At 43.6% G+C, this 22,092-nt stretch overlaps 1 protein-coding gene across 2 annotated transcripts; it reads left to right on the top strand.

The window, feature by feature from the left end:
* Positions 1-525: 525 nt before the first annotated feature.
* On the top strand, positions 526-21,855 carry Fnta (farnesyltransferase, CAAX box, alpha). Of its 2 annotated transcripts, none has more exons than XM_059244574.1 (9): positions 526-778; positions 2,415-2,500; positions 5,376-5,490; positions 7,617-7,772; positions 12,209-12,335; positions 14,902-15,050; positions 19,107-19,169; positions 20,836-21,007; positions 21,234-21,855. In XM_059244574.1, the coding sequence occupies exons 1-9, from the start codon at positions 570-572 to the stop codon at positions 21,348-21,350; spliced, it is 1,194 nt and encodes a 397-aa protein (XP_059100557.1). In that variant the 5' UTR covers positions 526-569; the 3' UTR covers positions 21,351-21,855. The 2 variants fall into 2 exon arrangements, with proteins under 2 accessions (XP_059100557.1, XP_059100558.1); XM_059244575.1 differs by having other exon boundaries at positions 528-778; positions 7,668-7,772.
* The last annotated feature ends 237 nt before the right edge of the window (positions 21,856-22,092 follow it).

The raw sequence follows: 22,092 nt of genomic DNA, 5'->3' as shown, positions 1-22,092 counted from the left end.
CCCTGGATTAGTAAAATTCTGCTTTATATAAACTCCTAGCATAGAAAAACATGTAACGTGTGAAAGACTGACTATAAAGGCCCTTTCAAGGTTAAAGTGGAACCCTGAAGGGAAGGGAGGTGGCTGGCTGTGTACCCTTTGCAGTTCCTAACACTCCTAAGATAGTCCTAAAGAAGGGAGCGGCTGCAGACTGGAGATGTAGCTCGGTGGTAGAGCACATGCCTAGCATGTGCAAGCCTTTGGGTTCCATCCCGGGCGTTGAAAAGGAAACAAAAGCAAAGAAATAAAAGAGAAGTTACCCGAAGAAGGAAACAGCAACTAACAGCACTGGTTCTCAAAACACACCTAAAGGCCTCTGCAAAGCCCTGCCTGCAGTCAGGACGGGACCCTGGAACCCGGGCAGCAAGTACAGTAGCTAGACTGGCCAGGCCAGACCTCCCGGCCGGGGCCCTCTACCCCACGCCTCTATGGTAGGCCCCGAGGAACCGGAAGTAAGCCACGCCGGGGGCGGGGCGGGCCGCGGAGGGGGCGGGGCCTCCGCCACCACCTCTGCTGCGGACGGAGGCGAGATGGCGGCCACGGAGGGGGTCGGGGAATCTGCGCCAGGCGGCGAGGCCGGACAGTCGGAGCAGCCGCCGCCCCCGCCGCCCCCGCCGCCCCCGCCGCCAGCGCAGCAGCCGCAGGAAGAAGAGATGGCGGCCGAGGCCGGGGAAGCGGCGGCGTCTCCTATGGACGACGGGTTTCTGAGCCTGGACTCGCCCACCTATGTCTTGTACAGGTAACGCCCTCCCGCGGGCCGCGGCGCCGGAGGCCCCCCCGGGGCTGAGCGGCGCTGCCGGGGGGCCCGAGGTGCGCGCGACGCCGCTGCCGGGCGGACGGGGGCGCCCTCCGGGTCCGCTGAGCCCCCGGGTGCGGGCAGGCTGCTGCGGCGGCGCTCTCCCTGGGAAGCTAGGGTGCGGTGACACTTCCGTGATCCCGCCGTGCCGTCCTGATCCGACCGCCGTGCATCGTCGGAAAGGTGCACTTTCGGTAGCTCGCTGCGGGGTCGTGCAAGTTAAATTGAGGCTAGGCGGGCTCGGCAGAAACGCTGTCAGGGCTCTCCATGGCTTCTGCTGAGTGGAGAGAACTTTCTTGCCTTTCCCTCATCTCGGCCACCGCCTGGGCTCATTCCCTTCTGTGCTTTCCTTTCTGTGATTCCCTAGCTCCTTGTCAAAAACTGCTGCCTTCTGTAGTTCTACCTGAACCCTTCGGGTGACTCATTTGCCGTGCTTTTATGAATGAGTGAAAGCCATTATTGCAGCGGGTTCTGCAGCTGGGTTACTTCAAATTGGCTGTGGGGTTCCCTAACTCTCAGAACTTTTCTGATTTGTGAATTATGTTCTTCGGGTGACTGTGTCTGGTTCCCGAAGGACGAAATGGCGTTGTTTTCCATGCCCCTCTCCAGGTTATAGGTTTCATATGGGCCATTCTTGCCCCTGTATTCTTACATAAGGGATACAGTTTCAAGGTTAGCTGTGTGCCACAAAGCTTTGCTGTCCGTAGCTGGTTGGTACAGAGAAGAGGAAAAGAGTGTAAGTGAAGGATGGTCACGCTGGGCAGTTCATGGAAATCTCACCTAAGTGTCTGTTTCCATTGTGGTGGTGCTTGGAGAGGACTCCCTGGATTGTTTGAATGCCTACAGTATTCGATACGTGTTTCAAGTACTCAGTGTCTGTTACCCATCCTCAAAACAGCCTCCTAAAGTTGACTGGTGATAGTACCTTCATTTTATAGATGAAAAGACGGACATTTGGAGACAGTAAATAAGATTCTTAATGTCACACAGGAAGTTGTAAAGCTAATATTGCAAGGCAGTTGTCAGATTCCAGAGCCTTCTCACACCTCATGCGTGCTAGGCAGGCATCTTCCCACACCTCAGGCCCCTCACTCTGCCAGTGTCCACTGGAGCCATATGTATTTTATTTTGTGTATGCCTGCGTGCCTGGGTGTATGTCTGTGCTTATGTAGCTGCAAGAGTCCTTGGAGGTCAAAAAAGGGCATCACAATTCTTGGAACTAGAATTATAATTTCATAACTTCATTATGAAATTTCATCATTTCATAACTTTTATAAGTTCATGTAGGTGCTTCGAACTGAACTCTGGCCCTCTGCAAAAGCAACAGGCAGCTTTTAACTGCTGAGCCATCTCTCCTGCCCCTTACTTTTCTGAATTCAAAGATGGCTTTCATTTTATTTTTAAGAGTTTAAGATGTAAAACAAAGTTGGCCTGGAAGAGTCCAGTCATTACGTTAAGATCTCAGTAAGTTACTAGTTTGAATGAGTGATTGTGCCGTTAAACACCACCACCACTACCACTAGAATTGCTTTTCTTCTAACATGTTTGAATATAATGATGGGAACATGTGTGTTTTCAGGGACAGGGCAGAATGGGCTGATATAGACCCAGTCCCACAGAATGACGGCCCCAACCCAGTGGTGCAGATCATCTACAGTGAAAAGTGTAAGTTTATGTTGATTAGGAAAATCTCTGTACGTTAAACTTTCAACAAAGTTGAAATTTACAACCACATAGCAAGAAAAGTGAGAGGTTTTTCTTTAATGACAATCTGAATTACTTCTGGTGAGGGAATGCTATTTTCTCTGTCATTGTCTTAGTATTTTGTGTAAGGAATGGAGATATTTTAAGTAATGAATGTTACGTTATAATACATAATAGCTATTGTGTGGTTGTGCTTTTAATTTGCATTTAAAGTTTAACAAAGAGTTACTGTTTTATTTGGAACAAGCTTTAGTTGCTCAAGTGCCAGCATTGGAAAACGTATTTAGCTATGTAGTGCTAGCCGCAGTTGAAATGTATGTACTGAACTTTTCTTTGACAAAGTAGCCTTTTCTTACCATGAATGTGAACTGTTTTGTAAATGGGAGGTCATACAAATGTTGATTGTTCTTCTAGGAAAGGGTAGAGAGATGAAATGAAATGCTCTTTTTGGAATTGTATGTGTTTATGTTCACATGTGTATATATTTTTTTCTCTCGGTTCATATTTTGGTTTTTAAGATCATTCCTTTTTGCAAAAAGCATTTATTTATTCATGTGCTGATTATTAAATTATGGTAAGAAATGTTTGAAAAGGAAGAACAATGGTATGGGGCTTGCCATATATCAGGTATGAAAATGTAGTACCAAACAGCTAATATGTCAGACTGCTATAGAAATAAGAAGGGATAAGTGCTGAAGGTAAGTCATCAGTATAGATGAGGCCTTAATGTGTGATTAAAAAGCATGTTTCGCCGGGCGGTGGTGGCTCACGTCTTTAATCCCAGCACTCGGGAGGCAGAGCCAGGCTGATCTCTGTGAGTTCGAGGCCAGCCTGGTCTACAGAGCGAGATCCAGGAAAGGCACAAAGCTACACAGAGAAACCCTGTCTCAAAAAACCAAAAAAAAAAAAAAAAAAAAAAAAAAAAGCATGTTTCATGCTTTCATGAATGGCTTAATTCTGTTGGCTGTGCATTTAGATAAAAGCATAATTATATCACTATCTCATATCTTAATGAACATGAAGGTAAGTTAAAGATGAATTAATGTTCTGAAACAAAAATAAGCTATATGCAAGTATGAGAGAGCGATCTTTGGGTAGGAATGTAGTTCTGATAGAGCACTTACTGGATGTGTGCTAGGCCCCTGGATTTGATTGCCTCTGGTCAAGAGACATTGTCAACCATCTGTAAGCAGGGTAAGCAAAGAAAATAACATTTAGTTCTTATTGTGATGAAGGCATTATGAATTAGATATACAGTACTCTACTAAGGAAAAGGTCAGGGTATATAACTATATGAAAATGCTTTCTGAACTATCTCCACATAATATTTTTAGAAGAAATAGAAATATTTACACAGAAATGTTTACCTCGCTAGTGATGGGAGAAATGTAAACCTCAACTTTTTGAGATTTGTAAGGTTTCTTGGGGGCAGGAGGAAGACAGAGTCTTACTTTAGCTCTGGCTGGCCTAGAACTCACTATGAAGATCTGACCTTGAATTCACAGGCGGATCTCTGTGAGTTCAAGACCAGCCTGGTCTACAGAGCGAGATCCAAGACAGGCACCAAAACTACACAGAGAAACCCTCTCCCAAAAAACAAAAACAAAAAGATTTACTTTTATATAGATGACTATTTTTTGTCTGTATGTGTGTTTGCGCATCACATGCATGGGGTGTCCAAGGAGGCTAGAAGATGGCATAGAAACCTCTAGAACTGGAGTTACAGGGGGTTGTGAGCTCTGATGTGGATGCTGGGAACCAAACCAGGGCCTCTGAGGGAGCAGCAAGTGCTCTTAACTGCTGAGCCATGGCTCAGCCCCCGAGTGCTGCTGCTAATACGCATTCTGGGTTCACTCTGTCATATGGTATAAGGGAGGTGCCAAAGAGATGGAGTGTAGACAAAAACAAAGGAAGGACCTGAGTTCATTTCTCAGCACCCACCTGAGGCAGCTCATAACCACTTCTAACTCCAGCTCTAGGAGCTCTGGCACCCTCTTCTGGCCTCCATGGATACCTGAGTACACACAGTCGCACTAAATGAAAATAAAAACGTCTTTTTTTAAAAAGCTGTGTGCCTAGGGTTAAGAGCCTGGCCAACTGGCTTAAACTCTGGCATGCTCATCTTACTGGACCTCTGTTCTGACCACATGATTTAACCCCTCTAGTCAGCACCCATAGAAAATGTAAATGAGGACAGTGAAGGCACTGTTTTAGAGAGAGTGAATTCTTACACACACTAGCACAGCATTTGGCTCATAGTCGGCACCAGGAGTATCAGCTGTTAAAATATGCAGCCGTTTTTGGAACAGCCAGATCAAGGAAACCACCTGTATATCTCAGAGAGAAATAGATTGAAAACAAAACTTATGAACTATATAACCATTAAGAAGATTTAGATGTTATAACATGAACTTTACGTAAGGTATTTGGGAGATTTAGTTTGACATTAACCTATAATACATGTGGTAAGCATGATTAGACTTACATAGCTCATGCATTGTGTCTGTGACGTTGAGTATTGTCTGAGTGGCACTCACGGTCATTTGCCTCTGCTGTAACCCTAGCTCTTGGGAAGCAGGAAGATTAGGAATTCTAAACCAGCCCCGGTTATATAGCAAGTTTGAGTCCAGCCTGGTATACATGAGACATTATCTCAAAAAAATTAATAACACAATAATAAAACAGCCCAACCAGCCTACTATTTGACTGTACTTACTTCCTGGTGTAAATGATACACATGCAGGTAATACATACATGTAAGTGTGGTGGGGTTTTAAACTATGGTGCTAGTGTTAAACTGAAGTGACCCTGACGTGCTTGTGTGCTCTGTCTCCAGTTAGAGATGTTTATGATTACTTCCGAGCTGTTCTGCAGCGCGATGAAAGAAGTGAACGAGCCTTTAAGCTCACCCGGGATGCTATTGAGTTAAACGCAGCCAACTATACAGTGTGGTAAGTGATAGATTTATTACAGTAAATTAATATTTATTGCTAGCAGGGCTCATGTTTGAGTCCAAGTGACTCCTTTTTTAACTGAATTTTAATTTTCATCAAAATAATAATTCACATATTTGTCTTAAAGTCTGTTGAATGAAAACCAACAATCTCTGCCCCATTCTTTTGTGTGACCAGAGTCCCATTCCCGTTTTCTTGAATTAACTTCTGTGTACCAGATAACACTGTGTTACTGTTTGTTTGTTTTGCATTGTCGACATAATTCTTTCTGTGAAAGCTGCAGAGTTCAGTGCACTTTGTACAGCAAATGAATTATGCTTCCTGCTATCCATATTCTTTAATGGATTGCTGAAGGGGGTGTTTTGTTTTACTGTTTTAACTTATATTTATTTGTGTGTGTGCACAATGCACATACACATCACAGCACCCTTGGGAGTTAGTGCTTTCCACTGAGTGGGTCTCAGGGATCGAACTCGGGTCCTTAGGCTTGGTGTCACCAGCACTGTTTTTGTTTTCCAAAACAGGTCTAATATAGCCCAAGTTGGCTCCGTAGGTCGCTGAGCATGGCTTGTGATACTGCTGTATCCACTCTGGGGTGCTGAAATTCCAGCTATGTGCTGCCCCCATGCCCTGTTTCATGCATGCTAGGCAAGCATGCTGTCTATTGAGCTGCACGTCCAGCTGAGATTTCTGTTTTTGTTTGGTTTAGTTTCCTATGTGCCAGTAAGTAATTTCTCTCCCAGACTCTGTGACAAGTAAATATTTCTTTACTACTGAACGTGTCATACTCTGGTATCTATTCTACTGTATAAATCTTTTGTCTTTTACTGTTTTTTGATTTTTAATAAAAACAAGACAAAAAACCCTCAAGGTGTCACTAAGCAAATCAAGCTGCCCATAAACACACAGAAATCTGCCTGTGTCTGCACACACGCACTCTGTCCTCAGTGTTGGGATTAAAGGTATAAACTATCACACTCAACTATTTTTTGTTAATTTACTTTTCCATTCTGTAGAGAACATCCTTGAGTAGAAGAAAGCTTAGAAAAGATTGTGTGGATATAAGTGTTTGACATGGGCTGGGGAGATGGCTCAGTGGTTAAGAGTACTTTTTGTTTGTTTGTTTGGTTTGGTTTTGGTTTTGGTTTTCGAAAACAGGGTTTCTGTATGTAGCCCTGGCTTTCCTGGAACCCTGTCTGTAGCCCAGGCTGGCCTCAGAGACCTGCCTGCCCCTGCTTCCCGGTGCTGGGATTAAAGACATGCTGCTGTTCTCACATCGGACCTGGATGTGGTTCCCAGCAACCGTGGGAGCTCACCACCATCTGTGACTCCGGTTCCCGAGGGTCTTATACCTCTTCTGCCTGTGTGCACATACCGTACACAGATACACGTGTAGACAAAACACCTAAATACGTGAAAAAAATCTTTTTTTTAAGTTTGAGATTCATTTAAATTTTTTTTTGTCTTAAAGCCTTTAACTTTACTAACAGATTTCTACATTGGAAGCCTTTTTCCTTCAGAATTTTGCAATTTCCTTTTTTTTTTTAGCCACTGTTGAGGAGAAGATTTCTATTCCTCTTTTAAAACTTTTTTTTTTAGTGTGTATGAGTGTTTTGCTCCCATGTATATCTGTATACCACATGCACACCTGTTTCCCTCAGAGGTCAGAAGAGTGATTGGGCTCCCCTGGAACTGGAGTTACAGGATGGTTGTATGATAAAGGCTGTCAAAAGATTACCATTTATTGTCAATCAAAATCTATGCAGAAATAATGTTTGTAATTAATTACTATTTGGTGTATGTATGCAAACTATCCCTTAGAAAAGAATGTGTCCTTTTTTTTTTTATTACAGAATGCCAGAGTCCAGAATGTTACCTGAAAATCACATTTTAGTTACTTGTCTTCCCATTCCTTAAAGCTCAAAACTTTACTTTTTCTCTGTTTTGTATTGTGTGCTTCTCTGTTTACACATGGAACGCTTGTTTCTTCCAGTTCTAGATGCAGGAATTTGGACAATTATAAGCTCTTAGATTGCTAACTTTTTGGCTGTGTAAAATAAGTACCAGACTGTTGTCTGTATATTGTATTATTGTCTTGTAGCTTTGTTTGATTTGCTTACTAGGCAACTTGTGTGGAGTAACGAGCGTTTGAACGCTTGCTGGTTTTGCTCTAGGCATTTTCGGAGAGTTCTCTTACGGTCGCTTCAAAAGGATCTGCAGGAGGAAATGAACTACATCACCGCAATAATTGAGGAGCAGCCCAAAAACTACCAAGTTTGGTAAGAGGAAAGCAGGAAGGACGTCTGTCCCTCTGCTAACAGCATTGGTCCTTGGGAGCTGAGATTTCGTTATCTTCTTAGTCCTTTACACTAAACTGTTTCCTGCCTCCTGTGGTTGTAAGTTGTGACCTCAGGAGCAGCACTGCTACAGTGGGAGAAATCTGAAGATTGTTTTCTAGTCAGTATCAAAACTTATATATTTGAAACTTCATTCGTTTAACTGAAAATGTGCATTAGTCTTGGGGATACAGAGAAACTAGAGACAGTCTAAAGGTGAAAGTGAGTCACAAAACCAGTTATTTTTAGGAGCATTGTGAGAAGCATGATGGTAAAGGTTTTCATAGGGTGCGTTTGTAGCAGTTCCTCCCACGAGATAGTGGAAATTTCCTTATGGGGACAGGCATTGTCGGGGTGGAGACAGGTCTTTGTTCTGTAGCCATGGCTGACCTGAAACTGAGTATGTGGACTAGGCTGGTCTTGAACTTGTGATGATCATGGGATTATAGATAGGCATGTACCACTACTCCTGGTGATGCATTTTACTTAAGAAGATGGTGTGATTAGATTTGTGTCTTAGAAGGTGTGTTAGTCAGCTTTTTGTCATGGTAACACGTAGGTAATCATTTGTAAGGAGAAAAGCTTTCTCTTGGCTCATGATCTCCAAACCATGGCTGGCTGGCCCATTGATGTTGGGCCGATCTTGAGGCCTACATTATGGTGGGCATCTGTGGGGAAGGAAACTGCTTCCTATAGCAGCTGAAGCAGAGAGACAAAGGAGCTGGTGTCCAGACATCCCCTGCAAGGACACACTCCCAGTGACCTAACTTTCACCAGGCCCTGCCTCCTTCCTAAAGGTGCCACCGTCTCCGAGCAGCTCAACAGGCTGGGGCAAAGCCTTTCCCACAATCATAGTCAGGATCCAAACTACAGCAGGTTTATGGTGACAGCAGCGGAGGGTGGACTGTAACAGGTTTGCGGTCTGGGAGGCTCAGGTGACTGCACTGTGGAGGTTGAAGAGGCAGGTCACCAGATGTGGTCCAGCTGCAGGGGAAAGGATGATAGACTTGGGGACAAGAATTAGAAAAGTAGCCGGTTTTGAAGCTTACGGCAGTGTGGTGGCTTGAATGAGAATGTCCCCTATAGGCTCGTGTACTTGGACACTTGGTCCCCATTTGGTGGCACTGTTGGGGATGGTTAGAGGTGGTGGTGTTGGAGGAAGCGTGTCACTGGGGTGGACTTGGAGAGTTAAAGACTCGGCGTTTCCAGTTTGCTCTCTGCCTTGTGCTGGAGCTCTCAGCTCGCTGCTCTGGCTGCCACGCCTGTTGCTGTGCCTCCCCACAGTGATGGCCTCTCCTTCCCTGAGGCCATCAGACCACATACACCGGCTTTCCCGTCTACAGTTGCCTTGGTCGTGGGTGTTCTGTCACGGCAACAGGAAACAACTAACGTAGGCAGTAACAGAACGTCTGCGTGCTGACGTGACAGCTGAGTGAATGAACAGTGGTGCTGTTATCCTAGAAGCTGCACTTTGGGAAGAAGGACGGAGTCAGTGTTGGGCAAGAGGGTTTGATCAGGGTTTGGAAAAGTAACTGTCTAAAGGGAGCTAAGAAGCTCTCTGTGGGGTCAGCATGAGTTGGTGATTAGATATGGGGCACCGTCTGCTTCCTGGAAGTGCAATCACAGCTGTGATGAGGGCGTGCAGGGAGAACGAACTCAGGGAGCAGACTGGCAGAAGGGCACCGATGAGTCAAGGTCAGGAGACAGGTGGGAGCTGACAGTAGAAGCCAGTGGTGGAGTGTGTGCTTAGCATCCTAGTACCCTGTGCTCAGTCTCTGGCCCATGCACGTTTGTGGCCAGGGATGGATTAGTGCAAAGAAAGAAGGTGAGAACTTGGACCACGGTTGGGAGAAAGATTAGAATGGGGAAGAGTCTTGGGCACAGGTTAGCCGTAGGAGAGTCTTCATTCCAGATGTAGGTAAGTAGCAAACATGAGCTGCTATCCGGCCCAGTTGGGTAATGATATTTGTAGTCCAATTTTATCATGAACTAGTATGTAATTGACATAAATGTAAAATTTTCAAAGAATTGGAACATAAAAGACCTAAGAGTAAATAATGCAGAATGATTTTCTAAATCATGCAGTTACTAAAGACATTTCCTTTTGTAGAAAAACTGTGACAAGCAGCTTTACCACTGTACCCCATGACACCAGATAGTTACATTCCTAAGAAAACTATGTTAAAAAATAATGGTTAAGCCAGGCATGGTGACACATGCTTGTAACCCCAGTGTTCTGGAGGCTGAGGCAGGATAAGTAGTTCCAGCCCTGCCTTGGGTACAGTAAGACTGTCTAAAAAAAACCAAAACAAGAACAAACAAAACAGGAATAAGAAGAACAATTCAAAAGATTTGTGTAAGCCAAAAAGAGATTAGCTAGAATTTTAGACCTAGTGTCTACCCTTTGCACATTCCAGCATGATGTGGTCATTACAGATGTGTAACTGTCATGGGAGGTTGGAGATACCTATTCTAGACCCTCCCGTAAGGACACTCTGTTAAGATGCTTCTGCGTTGCTGGCTCTGTAGCTGGGATCCCACTGTCTCTGATCCCGGGGGCAGGGGGTGAATAGACGCAGGACCAAATGGCACAGGCTCTGGGAGCTTTAAGCAATCTCGTTTATTAAACAAAGGACTGAGGTATTTATGTGTGTCAATCTCGTTTATTAATCAAAGGACTGAGGTATTTATGTGTGTAGTTTGGGGCAGGCTCTGCTTCCAGCTGCCATGGTGTTTCCCGGTTGGCTCTGGGTCTTAACGTCGGCAGTTGTCATCTTGGGGGTCCAGTTTCAGGCTCCTCTGGGTCAGGGTACTACTGCGCATGTCAGAGCTCTTTGCTTAAGGCCCAGTGCTTTCGGCCTTACCTGCCTCTCTTCTATATAAAAATCAGAAGCAATAAAATACAGATATGTCATCCTTGTCTGGATACTGTAGACAATGTCATTAGGAGAACCGGAACACAGATCCAGCCAGCTGCTGCTGAGCACCCATCAGTATTTACTTAGAATACATTTTTAAATTGTCCACACTGCTGGCTTTCATTCTAATATAAGATGAGAATGCAAGTCCTGTACCCTGATTACTTTGTCCTTTTTTGTTTTGGTTTGGTTTTTGGATTTTCAAGACAGGGTTTCTCTGTATAACAGCCTCGGCTGTCCTGGAACTCACTTTGTAGACCGACTGGCCCCAAACTCGGGTCCACCATGCCTCTGCCTCCTGAGTGCTGGGATTAAAGGTCACCATGCCTAACTGGTCCTTTTATGAAGTTCTCACCGTGAAACTATGCTGTAAAGTATTCCTCTCTTTAGTCTTTAGATCACAGAGTATCAGGAGAATGTTTTATTGTTTTGTTCTGAGAAGTCAGTTTGGTAAAACTTACAGAAACCTGAAAACGAAAATGTTAGTAGTAGCCAGTGACTTGGGGAGTTCTAATAATAAATTTAGAAATCTTTCCTCCTAGGATTTTCTTACTGATAGTATCTTGCCTTCATAGTATGTGAGATGAATTTTTAAGTTTTTCATCCAAGTAGTGTAGATTATTAATTGGGCATTGAATTATCCTTTTCATGTCACTCCTGCTCATTAGTATAATAAATACTATAATGGATCTTTTAAAGGTCAGTGTTATTCCAGTACATTTCACACACATGCAATTCATAGTGTATAAATCAGGGGTCTTTCTAGACTATTCACACGTATGTGTTACCACGGTGATTCTGGTTTTTTCCTAGTCATGTAGGGATGGAACCCAGAGTCACACATACTAGGCAAATGCTCTAGTGTTGCGCTAACTACCAAGCCTCACAGTGCATTTTAGAATCTTGGGTGTGTTTAACTTTTTAGAGTAAGGAAAACTAAAAATGAAACCCAGTATAAGACACAAGTCTTTTCCTAACACAGAAATTTGTGTTGTGACAGAGTTGTAACTTGTCCTAGTTACATATTTTCTAGGGCAGAAGTAAGTCCTGCTACAAACTGGTAAAATGGAAAGTCGCTTGTATGGTGACATTTGAACATAGTGATAACTGACGAGTTTTAAGTAGAGAATCATTGGACTGGGTGGACTAGTATCACATCTCCCGTTCATCTGTATGCAGTGCTTTAGAATTCCTGGATAAAAGTTAAGGCTGTGAGAAGATGACTGTACTTGCAAGTCTGGCCTTCGAGAAGTCATCCCTGTGTCCTAGATCCCTGCTTGTGTACATCTGTCACTGTGTACCTCTCAACTCCAGTGTGCCGGAATTCCCTGTCACGGTTAACCTCTTTCTGGCAGTCTTGAGATTGTACCTCTAGAATGCCCTTCTGCATCACCTGGTGGGGCACCTGAGGCCATGTGTCAGTTCTGAGTTAACCTAAGCTTCCCCCTCTTCTTTGGACAGGCACCATAGGAGAGTGCTAGTGGAGTGGCTAAAAGATCCCTCTCAAGAGCTCGAGTTCATTGCCGACATTCTTAATCAGGATGCAAAGAACTACCACGCCTGGCAGCACCGACAGTGGGTCATTCAGGTATTGCCTCTCTGAGGTCTAAGTGTGCGTCTGAACGGAGCACTCACGGGTACTGTGCGCGTACAGTTAGAAACCTGACATCCTTCATGCCAGTTTCCTTTTATAATCTCTATGGATATGTTAGCCAATAACTTCATATTAAAGAAAAGTAATAGTAAATTGAAAGAAAGTCGAGATTAAATTTACATTTTATCTTTTTTTGAGACAGGGTCTCATTATGTAGCTCTGGCTGTCCTGGAACTCACTATAGACCAGGTTAGCCTCAAACTCGGAGATCTACCTGACTCTGTCTCCTAAGTGTTAGGATTAAAGGCATGTGTCCCCATGCCATCACAGTTTTTAAAAATTTATTTAAACATTTAAATTTCTTCATATTTAATTAGAGGGGGATAGGATACATTTTCTGAAGCTATTCAGTATCTTTTTTTTTTTTTTTTTTAATTTTAAAAAGTCATTTTTGGGCAAACAGAATCTCATGTTGACCAGGCTGGCCTTGAACTTGTTATGTAGCTCAAAGTGCCTTGACTTTTTTACCTTCTTGCTTTTGTTTCCCAAGTGCTGGGGTTCCAGGAACGTACCACTATATTCAGTTTTATGTGCTACTGGGGATTGAACCTAGTCCTTTTTGCATGCCAGGCAATCTACCAGCTTAGCTGTACCCCAAGCCCTAGTATTTTTACTTTTATACTGAATACTGTAATCAGCTGGGTATGGTAGTTTCACACTTTTAATCCTAGCGCTCAAGGAGACAAAGGCAGGCAGATCTCTGAGTTTGAGGCCACCCTGGTCTACATAGCAAATTCCAGGCCAGACAGGGAGACATAATGTGACCCCGTGTCAAAAACAAAAGCAAATAGAAAATTGTAATACATAAAGCTATGTGTCACACATAAATAGACACACATGTCTGTCTACATACCATAACAACTTAAATACAGTATCACCATTGACTTTGAAAGGCTACCTCATGTAGTATGTTTTTTACTGAATTGTCAGACATTCCGAATGAAGGGAGTACAAGAGACCCTTCAGTTACATTGTAGCTTTTAAGTTCCTCTAACGAAAGTTTCTTCTATTTTTACATTGGATATGTATGGCTTCATGTTTCCAGTCCAATTTTTAGAAGACAAGATTATTTTCAACTATAATAAGAGACAAGTGAATTATGAGAACTGAAGAAAATCTGTACATTTTTCATGCTAAATAAAATGGAAAGAGATACTATGTCCTCTCAGGTGTGGTGGTACATGCCTATAATTCCAGCACATAGAAAATAGGAGCAGGAGAATCAAGAATTTAAGGCCAGCCTGGGCTGCGTAAGACCCTGTCTCAAAAAACAAAAAATGAAAAAAAGAAAGAAGATCATGTCTTCAGTTTGAAAGTGAGACATACACATCCTTAAAATCGTGTAAGACAGGGATTGGAGAGAAGGCTCAATGGTTAAGAGCACTTGCTGCTCTTGCAGAGACCTAAATTTGGTTCCCAGTCCCACTTGGCAGCTCACAGCTGTCTGTAACTCCAGTCCCAGCGGATCTGATGCCCCCTTCTGGCCTCCATGCATGTGGTACACAGACATGCTTGCAGGCAAAACATTCTTACACATAAGATTAAAAATGAAGAAAAAAAATTAACAATAAATTATGTAAGCCAGTGTTTCTCAATCAGTGGCGCGTGGGGATAATCAGCAATATTTGGGAGTGCTTACTGTTTATGGTTACACAAATAGCACTCTCCATCATTCATCAGCACAGAATTTGTCACCAAAATGGTCTCTTAGTTTCTTACTTTCAGTGTGACTTTTAAAATCAGGAACCAGCTTACTGGAATTCTTACTCTTACGAGTGTCAAGTAAGAAATAGAAATACATTAGGTTTTTCAAAATGCCCTAACCACAAAGTAAAACTTCAGTACAATTGTATGGATTTCTCTACATGTATTTTAAGGTCATTTTATCCTGTATTTGCTTTTAAAAACTTACTTATGTATTTTGTTTGTTTCGTTTTTGAGACAAGGTTTCAATCTGTAGCCCAAGGTAGCCCTGAACTCTTGATCCTCTTGCCTCAGCTTCCTGAATACTGGGATAATGGGTTTGCACTCCCACTCCCACCTACATACACATTTTGTAGTGCTGCTCTTTATTTGTTAGATATTAACCAAATTACATTAATTTGTGTGCTCGTAAAGTTACTTAGGCTTTTACTATTGAATCTGGTTATTGTTGGTTTTGTTTGTTTTCCCCTCTAAATTTTCTTTGATGACTTCTGTTTGTTTAGTTTGTGTCTTTGGGATCTATGTTCATTTTTTTTCTTTAGGTTTTGAGACAGTGTCTTATGTAGCTCAGGTTGGCCTTGAACTTACATAGCTGAGAATGAGCTTGAGTTTCTAATCCTTCTGCCTCCACACCCCAAATGCTGGGATCACAGGCTGCTCTTCAGGTGTGATAACCCCTGTCTTCGGCCCTGCCTTCTTAGCTTTGCGAACGTTTTGCTTATTTTTTGTTTGTTGTTTTTGTTGTTGTTATAAATAATAGACCATTTCTAACCAGATTTTTTTTTTAAACTTTTAGGAATTTCGACTTTGGGATAATGAGCTACAGTATGTAGACCAGCTTCTCAAAGAGGATGTGAGAAATAACTCTGTCTGGAACCAAAGACACTTCGTCATTTCTAATACCACTGGCTACAGTGATCGTGCTGTGTTGGAGAGAGAAGTCCAGTTAGTATCGTGCTTCACTCATTCCTTCACTAAAATGTCATATGAGTGCCTGTCATGTCTCAGGCACTCAGCTGCTGCACGGTCAAGACTTCCCCTGGTCCTGCCCTTAGGGCACCCAGACAGGGCAGATTGGGAGGCAGCATGTCAAGGATGAGTTTGCTTGTGATAAGGTGCATCTCTGTGTTGCAGTCCCTTGATTCCCTGACTTGTTGCTTCTAGAGATTATGAGGAAATCCAGCTTCATAATGCCAGGAGATTTCGTTCTGGATTTATGTTCACTAAATCCTGTGAATTTTAGATAGTCGTTCCCAAATGCCATGTTATTCTCATGTCGGGTTTTTGGCTGGACAAGTGTGAAGTCGCATTGTCCGTTGACTGACTGTAAGTGTGGAGCGACACTCCTGGCCTTAAACAAGGAGGACTCCGGGTGTTACCAAATGTCTTTTGTGGCAAAGTCACACGCTCACGGAGCGCATAGTGAGAGGTGCTGTATGTAAAGCTGCCAGGAGAAGAGAGTTTGTTTTATGTTGATAAACATTAATAGTCTCTACCCTTATAACCTTATTTGTTCATTTGGTTTCAGTGTCTATTTCACACTTTCAGCATGCGTTGTTGGCTTTTGTTTTGGCTTTAAATTTTTTTTTTAGATTTATTTTATTTTATTGTGTGTGTATGAGTATTTTGCCCAAACGTATATCTCTTTATAATGGGTGTGCCTAGTGCCCGTGGAGGTCAGAAGAGGGCATCAGATCCCCTGGAACTGGAGTTATGGAAGGTTGTGAGCCACTGTGTGGACGCTGGTCCTCTGCAAGAGTAACAACTGCTCTTAACCTCTGAGCCAACTCTCCCCAGCCCCTTTTTAAAATAGGGTCTTGCTTTGTAGCCCAAACTTGAGAGTTTCCTGCCTCAGCTTCTTGAGTGCTAGGATTCCAGGGAAGCACCACCACACTCAAGAGTCTGTTCTTGACCCAAATAAATAGTGGATGTAAGGAGAAAAAATGTCATCATTGGGTTAGCTTTTAAAAGAACTAAAATACTGAATATTAAGCATGTGGAAAGTACATACTTGTCTCCTCGCCCTTTAGGAATGGATCAGTGGCCTTCTGCTGTTAAGGAGAAATAAACAAGAATCTGAGTTTGCCCTAATTAAGGCAAATTCCCTAAAGATGGCAAAAATGTTAGTGATAGATGTGTTTATCAAGAATTTATAGTATTAAAATTTTAACTATTGAAACTATAGGTAGATATGTAGATCTGATTATAGTTTCTTTACTCTTTTCCCCCGTATATTATAAAAGTAGTGTAGTATATTTATGGGAGAAAATTATACCGAGTTAAGTAAGTTTAAAGACAAATTTTTTTTTTTATTTAAAAGTGCTTTTTTTTTCATTTTACATACCAACCACAGTTCCCGCTCCCTCGCCTCCTCCTGCTCCCCCACCCACCCACCCTATTCCTATCCTACCCCATCCATTCCTCAGAGAAGTCAACAAAGTCTGGCATATCAAACTGAGGCAGGACCAAGGCTGAGAAGATATCCCTCCATAGGGAATGGGCTCCAAAAAGCCAGTTCATCACTAGGGATAAATCCTGGTCCTGCTGCCAGAGACCCACAAACTACCCAAGCCACACAACTGTCACCCGCATTCAGAGGGCCTAGTTCAGTCCCATGCAGGTTCCTCAGGTGTCAGTCCAGAGTCCATGAGCTCCCGCTAACTCGGGTCATTTAAGACAAGATTTCTTATTCTTGAGGTGGGATATAGTTTAGATGGTAGAGCGCTCGCCTGGCATTGCAGAGCCAAGGATTTGATCCCCACACTGCATGAGACCAAGTGTGGTGGGGCGGTGCACACCTGTATCCTCTGCACTTAGGGGATGTAGGCAGAAACGTCAGAAGTTGAAGGTCATCCTTTGCTGTCTACAACCTTACTGAAAAAAAAAAAAAGACTAAGTGAAAAATTGTAAAAAGATTTTAATTCTCTCTAGAATAAGCTACAATTATGTGTATCTTTCCAAGCTTTGTGAATACACTTGCAAACATTTTATGCACAACATTTTTCTACAGGTATTGTTTTTTGTGTGTATGCAGGGGTTTCGTTTGTATTTGTTTTTAGTTATGAGACACGTTTCATCTCTCACAGATGGGCTTAGACTCAATATATGGACTGATAGGATTTTCGAGCTTCTAGTACCCCTGCCTCCACCTCTGAGCACTGGAATTATAGGCCTGTGCCACCACACTGGTTTTCGTTTGTTTTTTTATTTGCTGTACCATAACCATATTTTTGTGCAAGCATAGTCTACTACTGTAGGTTAAGTATACTTGACCTACATTACTTGGGACCAGTCTTGCTTGAGATTTTGGAATAGTTGCATTGCATTGTAATTTATTAATCTGGTCTTATATACTCATGACCATTTTTATCTGTAAATTCCATAGCTTTTTTGTTTGTTTGTTTTTGAGACAGGGTCTCTGTACCAGACTTTTTCTTTGGGGCCACCAAATCATGACAGGGAGACTTTTTTTTTTTTTTTTTTTTTTGGTTTTTTGAGACAGGGTTTTCTGTGTAGTTTTTTTGGTGCCTGTCCTGGGCCTGGCTCTGCCTCCCAAGTGCTGGGATTAAAGGTGTGCCCAGCGCTCAGTCTGATTTTATGCTTGATTCATGCTAGCTCTTATACCTAACCTGTTTCTCTTCATCTGTGTTTTGCCTCCAAGCTTTTTACCTGTTTTTTCTCTGTGTCTCTTACTTTCACTGCTTCTTGTGTCTGTGTGGTTTCTGGCCCCAGGTGTGTCCCTGGCCTTCTCCTCCCATTTCTCAAGCCCAGATTTCTCCCACTTATTCTCTCTGCCCACCAGCCCCGCCTATCCCTCTCCTGACTAGCTATTGGCTGTTCAGCTTTTTATTAGACCAATCAGGTGCCTTAGGCAGGCAAGGGGAAACAGCAACACATCTTTACATAATTAAACACACATCCTTACATCATTAAACAAATGCAGCCTAAATGAATGTAACACACCGTTACACAGTTAAAGTAATATTCTGCAGCATAAATGAATGTAACACATCTTTATATAGTTAAATATTCCACAACAGGTCCATTGTGTAGCCCAGGCTGTCCTGGAACTTGCTTTATAGACCAGGCTGGCCTTGAACTCAGAGATCCTCCTACATCTGCCTCCCCAGTGCAAAGACTAAAGGTGTGTGCCACCATATCCAGCTCCTTGCCATTTCTTCTAGCTCCTAAGATGATGTCAAATCTCTTAGGTATAAGTTGATCTTTGATTCACCACCCCAGGTTACTGTACCAATAAAAAATAAGTCTCCTTGTTTTTAGCTAACATTTACTTCAGAAGGAAAAATGTTCAATATTTTTTTAAGGTTATTTAGTGGTACTAAGGATCCACTCCAATGTAAAATCTTTTAAGACTTATGTTTTTATTTGTGTATGTGTGCCACATGTGTGCAGATGTCTGCAGAGACCAATGACTTCCGGTCTCCTGGAGCTGTGATAACAGATGTTTGTGAGCTTTCCATCATGAGTGCTAGGAACCAAACTCAGGTTCTTAGGAAGAGTAGGAAGCACTCTTAACCACCAGGCCATCTCTCCAGCCCTTCCATATAATTGAAAAACAAACCAAACCCCATTTATTCTATGCGTATGCGTGTTTTGTCTGCATGTATGCCTGTGCATCACATGCATGCAGTGCTTGGAGCCGACAACGGAGGGCCGTAGACCCTGGAACCGGAGTTACAGATGGTTGTGCTCTGTCTGCCGTGTGGGTGCTGGGAAGCTGGAAGAGCAGCCACTCTTAACCCCATAACCCCATTCCTTTGTTGGTGGGGAAGGGGCAGTGTCCAGACAGGCCGACAACTGCGTACTCAGCGTTCTCTTATCTCGGTGGAACTCCAGTGGTACCAGGATCCATTGGAGGACCCAAGTGAGTGCCTGGCAGGAGGGAAACAGGAAAGCACATGTCAGGTTCCATCCCAGTGTTGCTGAAACCATATCTACTTCTGATCTGGTCTTCTAAAATAACGTTTGTTTTCCTCTCAGGTATACTCTGGAAATGATCAGATTAGTACCACACAACGAAAGTGCATGGAACTACCTGAAAGGGTAAGAGGCTGTCTTCACGGGGGGGGGGGGTGCACAAGAGAACAGCCGGGGGTGGGGTGGGGGGGCGGCTGTGTATAAGAGAGCCGCCCGGAGGGGGCGGGGGAGCTGCCAGCAACACCACGGAACGTGCTGCACAGCCAGGTCCTAGAAGAGTGCTAAGGATCGCCTGTGTCGGTACATCTAATAGTAGAAGCAGAGCACGGTTATGGTAATCCCCAGGATCATGCCCTCTGTCTTCCCCTTTTCACCTCTAGGCACCATCAACAGTGTTTAGAGCAGTCCACAGGAAGTGCTGGTGCATTTTAATAGTATTTATAACTCCTCTAGCCGTTTACTTTCTGAGTGCTGAAGCCTCTAGACTTTATGTCAAGGAGTGGACTACACACTCTTGTGTATTCCTGTGGGCTCAGTACAGCAGGACAGTACACTTGACAAGTTACTCCGATGGGTGGCCAGGCTTTCTACTGCCAGTGTCCAGTGACAAGTCTGTCTTACTCTTAAAATAAGAAGGTTCCCAGGCCTGGCCCTTGATGTGCCCAGAGAGCATGGCGTGGGGCCCAGTCACACTTGGAGATGCACCAGGACCTGTGGTCCCCTAGATAGCTGAAGGTTTGAAGAACTGTCTCAAACAGAAGTCGGGACATCTCTCCTGCTCTTTTCTTTCTTTATAACTTTAAGAAAGAGTTCTTGGTTTCTGAGGAGCCAGACAAGGCACGGTCATTTTTATACCTTTCCAAGCAGAAGCAATGGAAGGGCGGAGTGCCCCGTAGTTAGCTGGAGGTCACAGGCCCCGCTGCCATGAAGGTGAAAATTAAGGGCTGGAATGGTGTGGCACTTGGCTCTAGGTACCCGAACTGCAGCATCTGCAGGATGGTGGTTAGTGGCTGCTGTCCAGACTGTCAGGGGCCTGGCGATGACTGCACCCTGGTCCCCAAGAGTGGAAGTTCAAAGAGTGAGGCCGGTGCTGTGCCCAGTTGCCTCTCCCAGCACTGTGCCAGGCTCAGCCCCTTCCCTTCACCAGATACGACATTCTGAGACCCCTCCTCACAGTGGTACCCAGGGACCTTGTTCTGTCCTGGGGACAAGGATGCTTTCCTTTTGGCTGAAACAAGGTTCTCTTGTTTTTGTTTTTTCCATCACATCATTGACATTCATTTGATAAGTAAAACTCATTAAAGTTCTGAGCATTGCCCAAAAAAAAAAAGGGTTCTTTTCTGCTTTGTGTACGTCAATCAGTTTAAGTTATAAATGATAGTTTTAAAACTTTTTAAAGTGATCTCATTTCTACCAGGCTGTTCTTAGACTATGAAGCTGTAGGTGACCTTGAACTTTGTATTCTGTCCCTCCACTTTGCAAATGCTGAGATTATAGGCATGCATCACCATGCCTCATTTCTGTGATGCTGGGGATTGAGCTCACTCAGGGCTTTGTGCATGCTAGGCAGGCACTCTGCCAACTGAACTACATCCTCAGTCAAGCTTCATTGTATTTTTAATTAATTTTGCTCAACTTTAAATCGCCCTTGATAAGCCACATAGCTTACAGTTCTTTTTTCTCCCCAGCCTCATTTGTTCCTCACAAGTCTTCCCTTTCTTTTGTCTCGGTTCTCTTTCTCCTTCTCTTGTTCGTGTGTGCTCTCTCACAGTGGAGTTCTGTTTTGTTGTAGGATTTTGCAGGATCGAGGTCTTTCCAGATACCCTAATCTGTTAAATCAATTGCTTGATTTACAACCAAGTCACAGTTCCCCCTACCTAATTGCCTTTCTCGTGGATATCTATGAAGACATGCTAGAGAACCAATGTGACAACAAGGAGGACATTCTTAATAAAGCACTAGAGGTGAGTCGTCATGTGGAACAGTGTCCTGGAATCGGCTCTGCCATGCACTGCTCTTGGTCCCACTTCTCACAGTTTCTCGGGTTGTTTCTGCTTTGGGGCAGCACTGTGTCGGTAATGTAACCATTGTATGGTGTCTCATCTGCATGGGACCTACGTTAAATCGCCATAGGTCCTTGAGGTTGAGCTATAACGTTCACTTGAATGCATTTTTATTTTTCCTTTGCAGTTATGTGAGATCCTAGCTAAAGAAAAGGACACTATAAGAAAGGAATATTGGAGGTATATTGGAAGATCCCTTCAGAGTAAACACAGCAGAGAAAGGGACATACCAACGAATGTATAGCAGTGAGAGCGTCGGACGAAGTGGACGCCGCTTTCTTTCTAAGGGCCTCTAACACAGGAGTGAAAACTTGAGCGACCATCCCTTGCCTGTGCGCTAAAGTTGTTGCCCAGGTGCTGTTTTTAACAAGAACTAAGTAGGATACTCCTGTATGCTGATGCTCTTCAGACTAGCTCTAAGAAGTCAATTCTTGTAAAGCAAGGTCATTGGAGGGGGGGTGAAGGCCTTCCCATAAAGGAACTGCTGCTTTGGTAGTCTTCCCAACATTTAATCCAGTCCCGTAGAATCAACTCCTCCCGGAAGGTGCGTGTGCAAGGCTTTGTGCTGGTAGTGACTGAAGGGAACTGTTACTGGTTTGCGGTGACTTCACTCGTGGTGCATTAAACAGGGACTGCAACTGTTGACTAGAGCTGCTGTGCCACGCTCACGGTATCTTGCTATCACTGTAACCAACTAATGCCAAAAGAAGGGTTTTATAATAAAATCACACGATCTATAAAGGACAGTACCCTAGTCACTTGGTTTTTGACTGTATACAAGGGGCATTCTAGCAGTTTAGAACCAACAAGGAGCCTAGTGCTTGGGAGGCTGAGTCAGGAGGGCTGCTGCAAGTTTGAGGCCAGCCTGGACTGCGTAGAGAGGTTCAGGCCAGCTCAGAAAACAGTGTGGCCTTATTTTTAAAAATGACGCCAAAAAAAGGGAAGAAAATATTGCTATAAAATTGGTGATCGTGGTGAGGGAAATG

This window comes from Peromyscus eremicus, chromosome 17 (assembly GCF_949786415.1).
Source record: "Peromyscus eremicus chromosome 17, PerEre_H2_v1, whole genome shotgun sequence".
In the NCBI taxonomy this organism is placed as follows: domain Eukaryota; kingdom Metazoa; phylum Chordata; class Mammalia; order Rodentia; family Cricetidae; genus Peromyscus; species Peromyscus eremicus.
The sequence above is the reverse complement of the archived record's forward strand: the minus strand, read 5'-3'. Positions and strand labels throughout refer to the sequence as shown.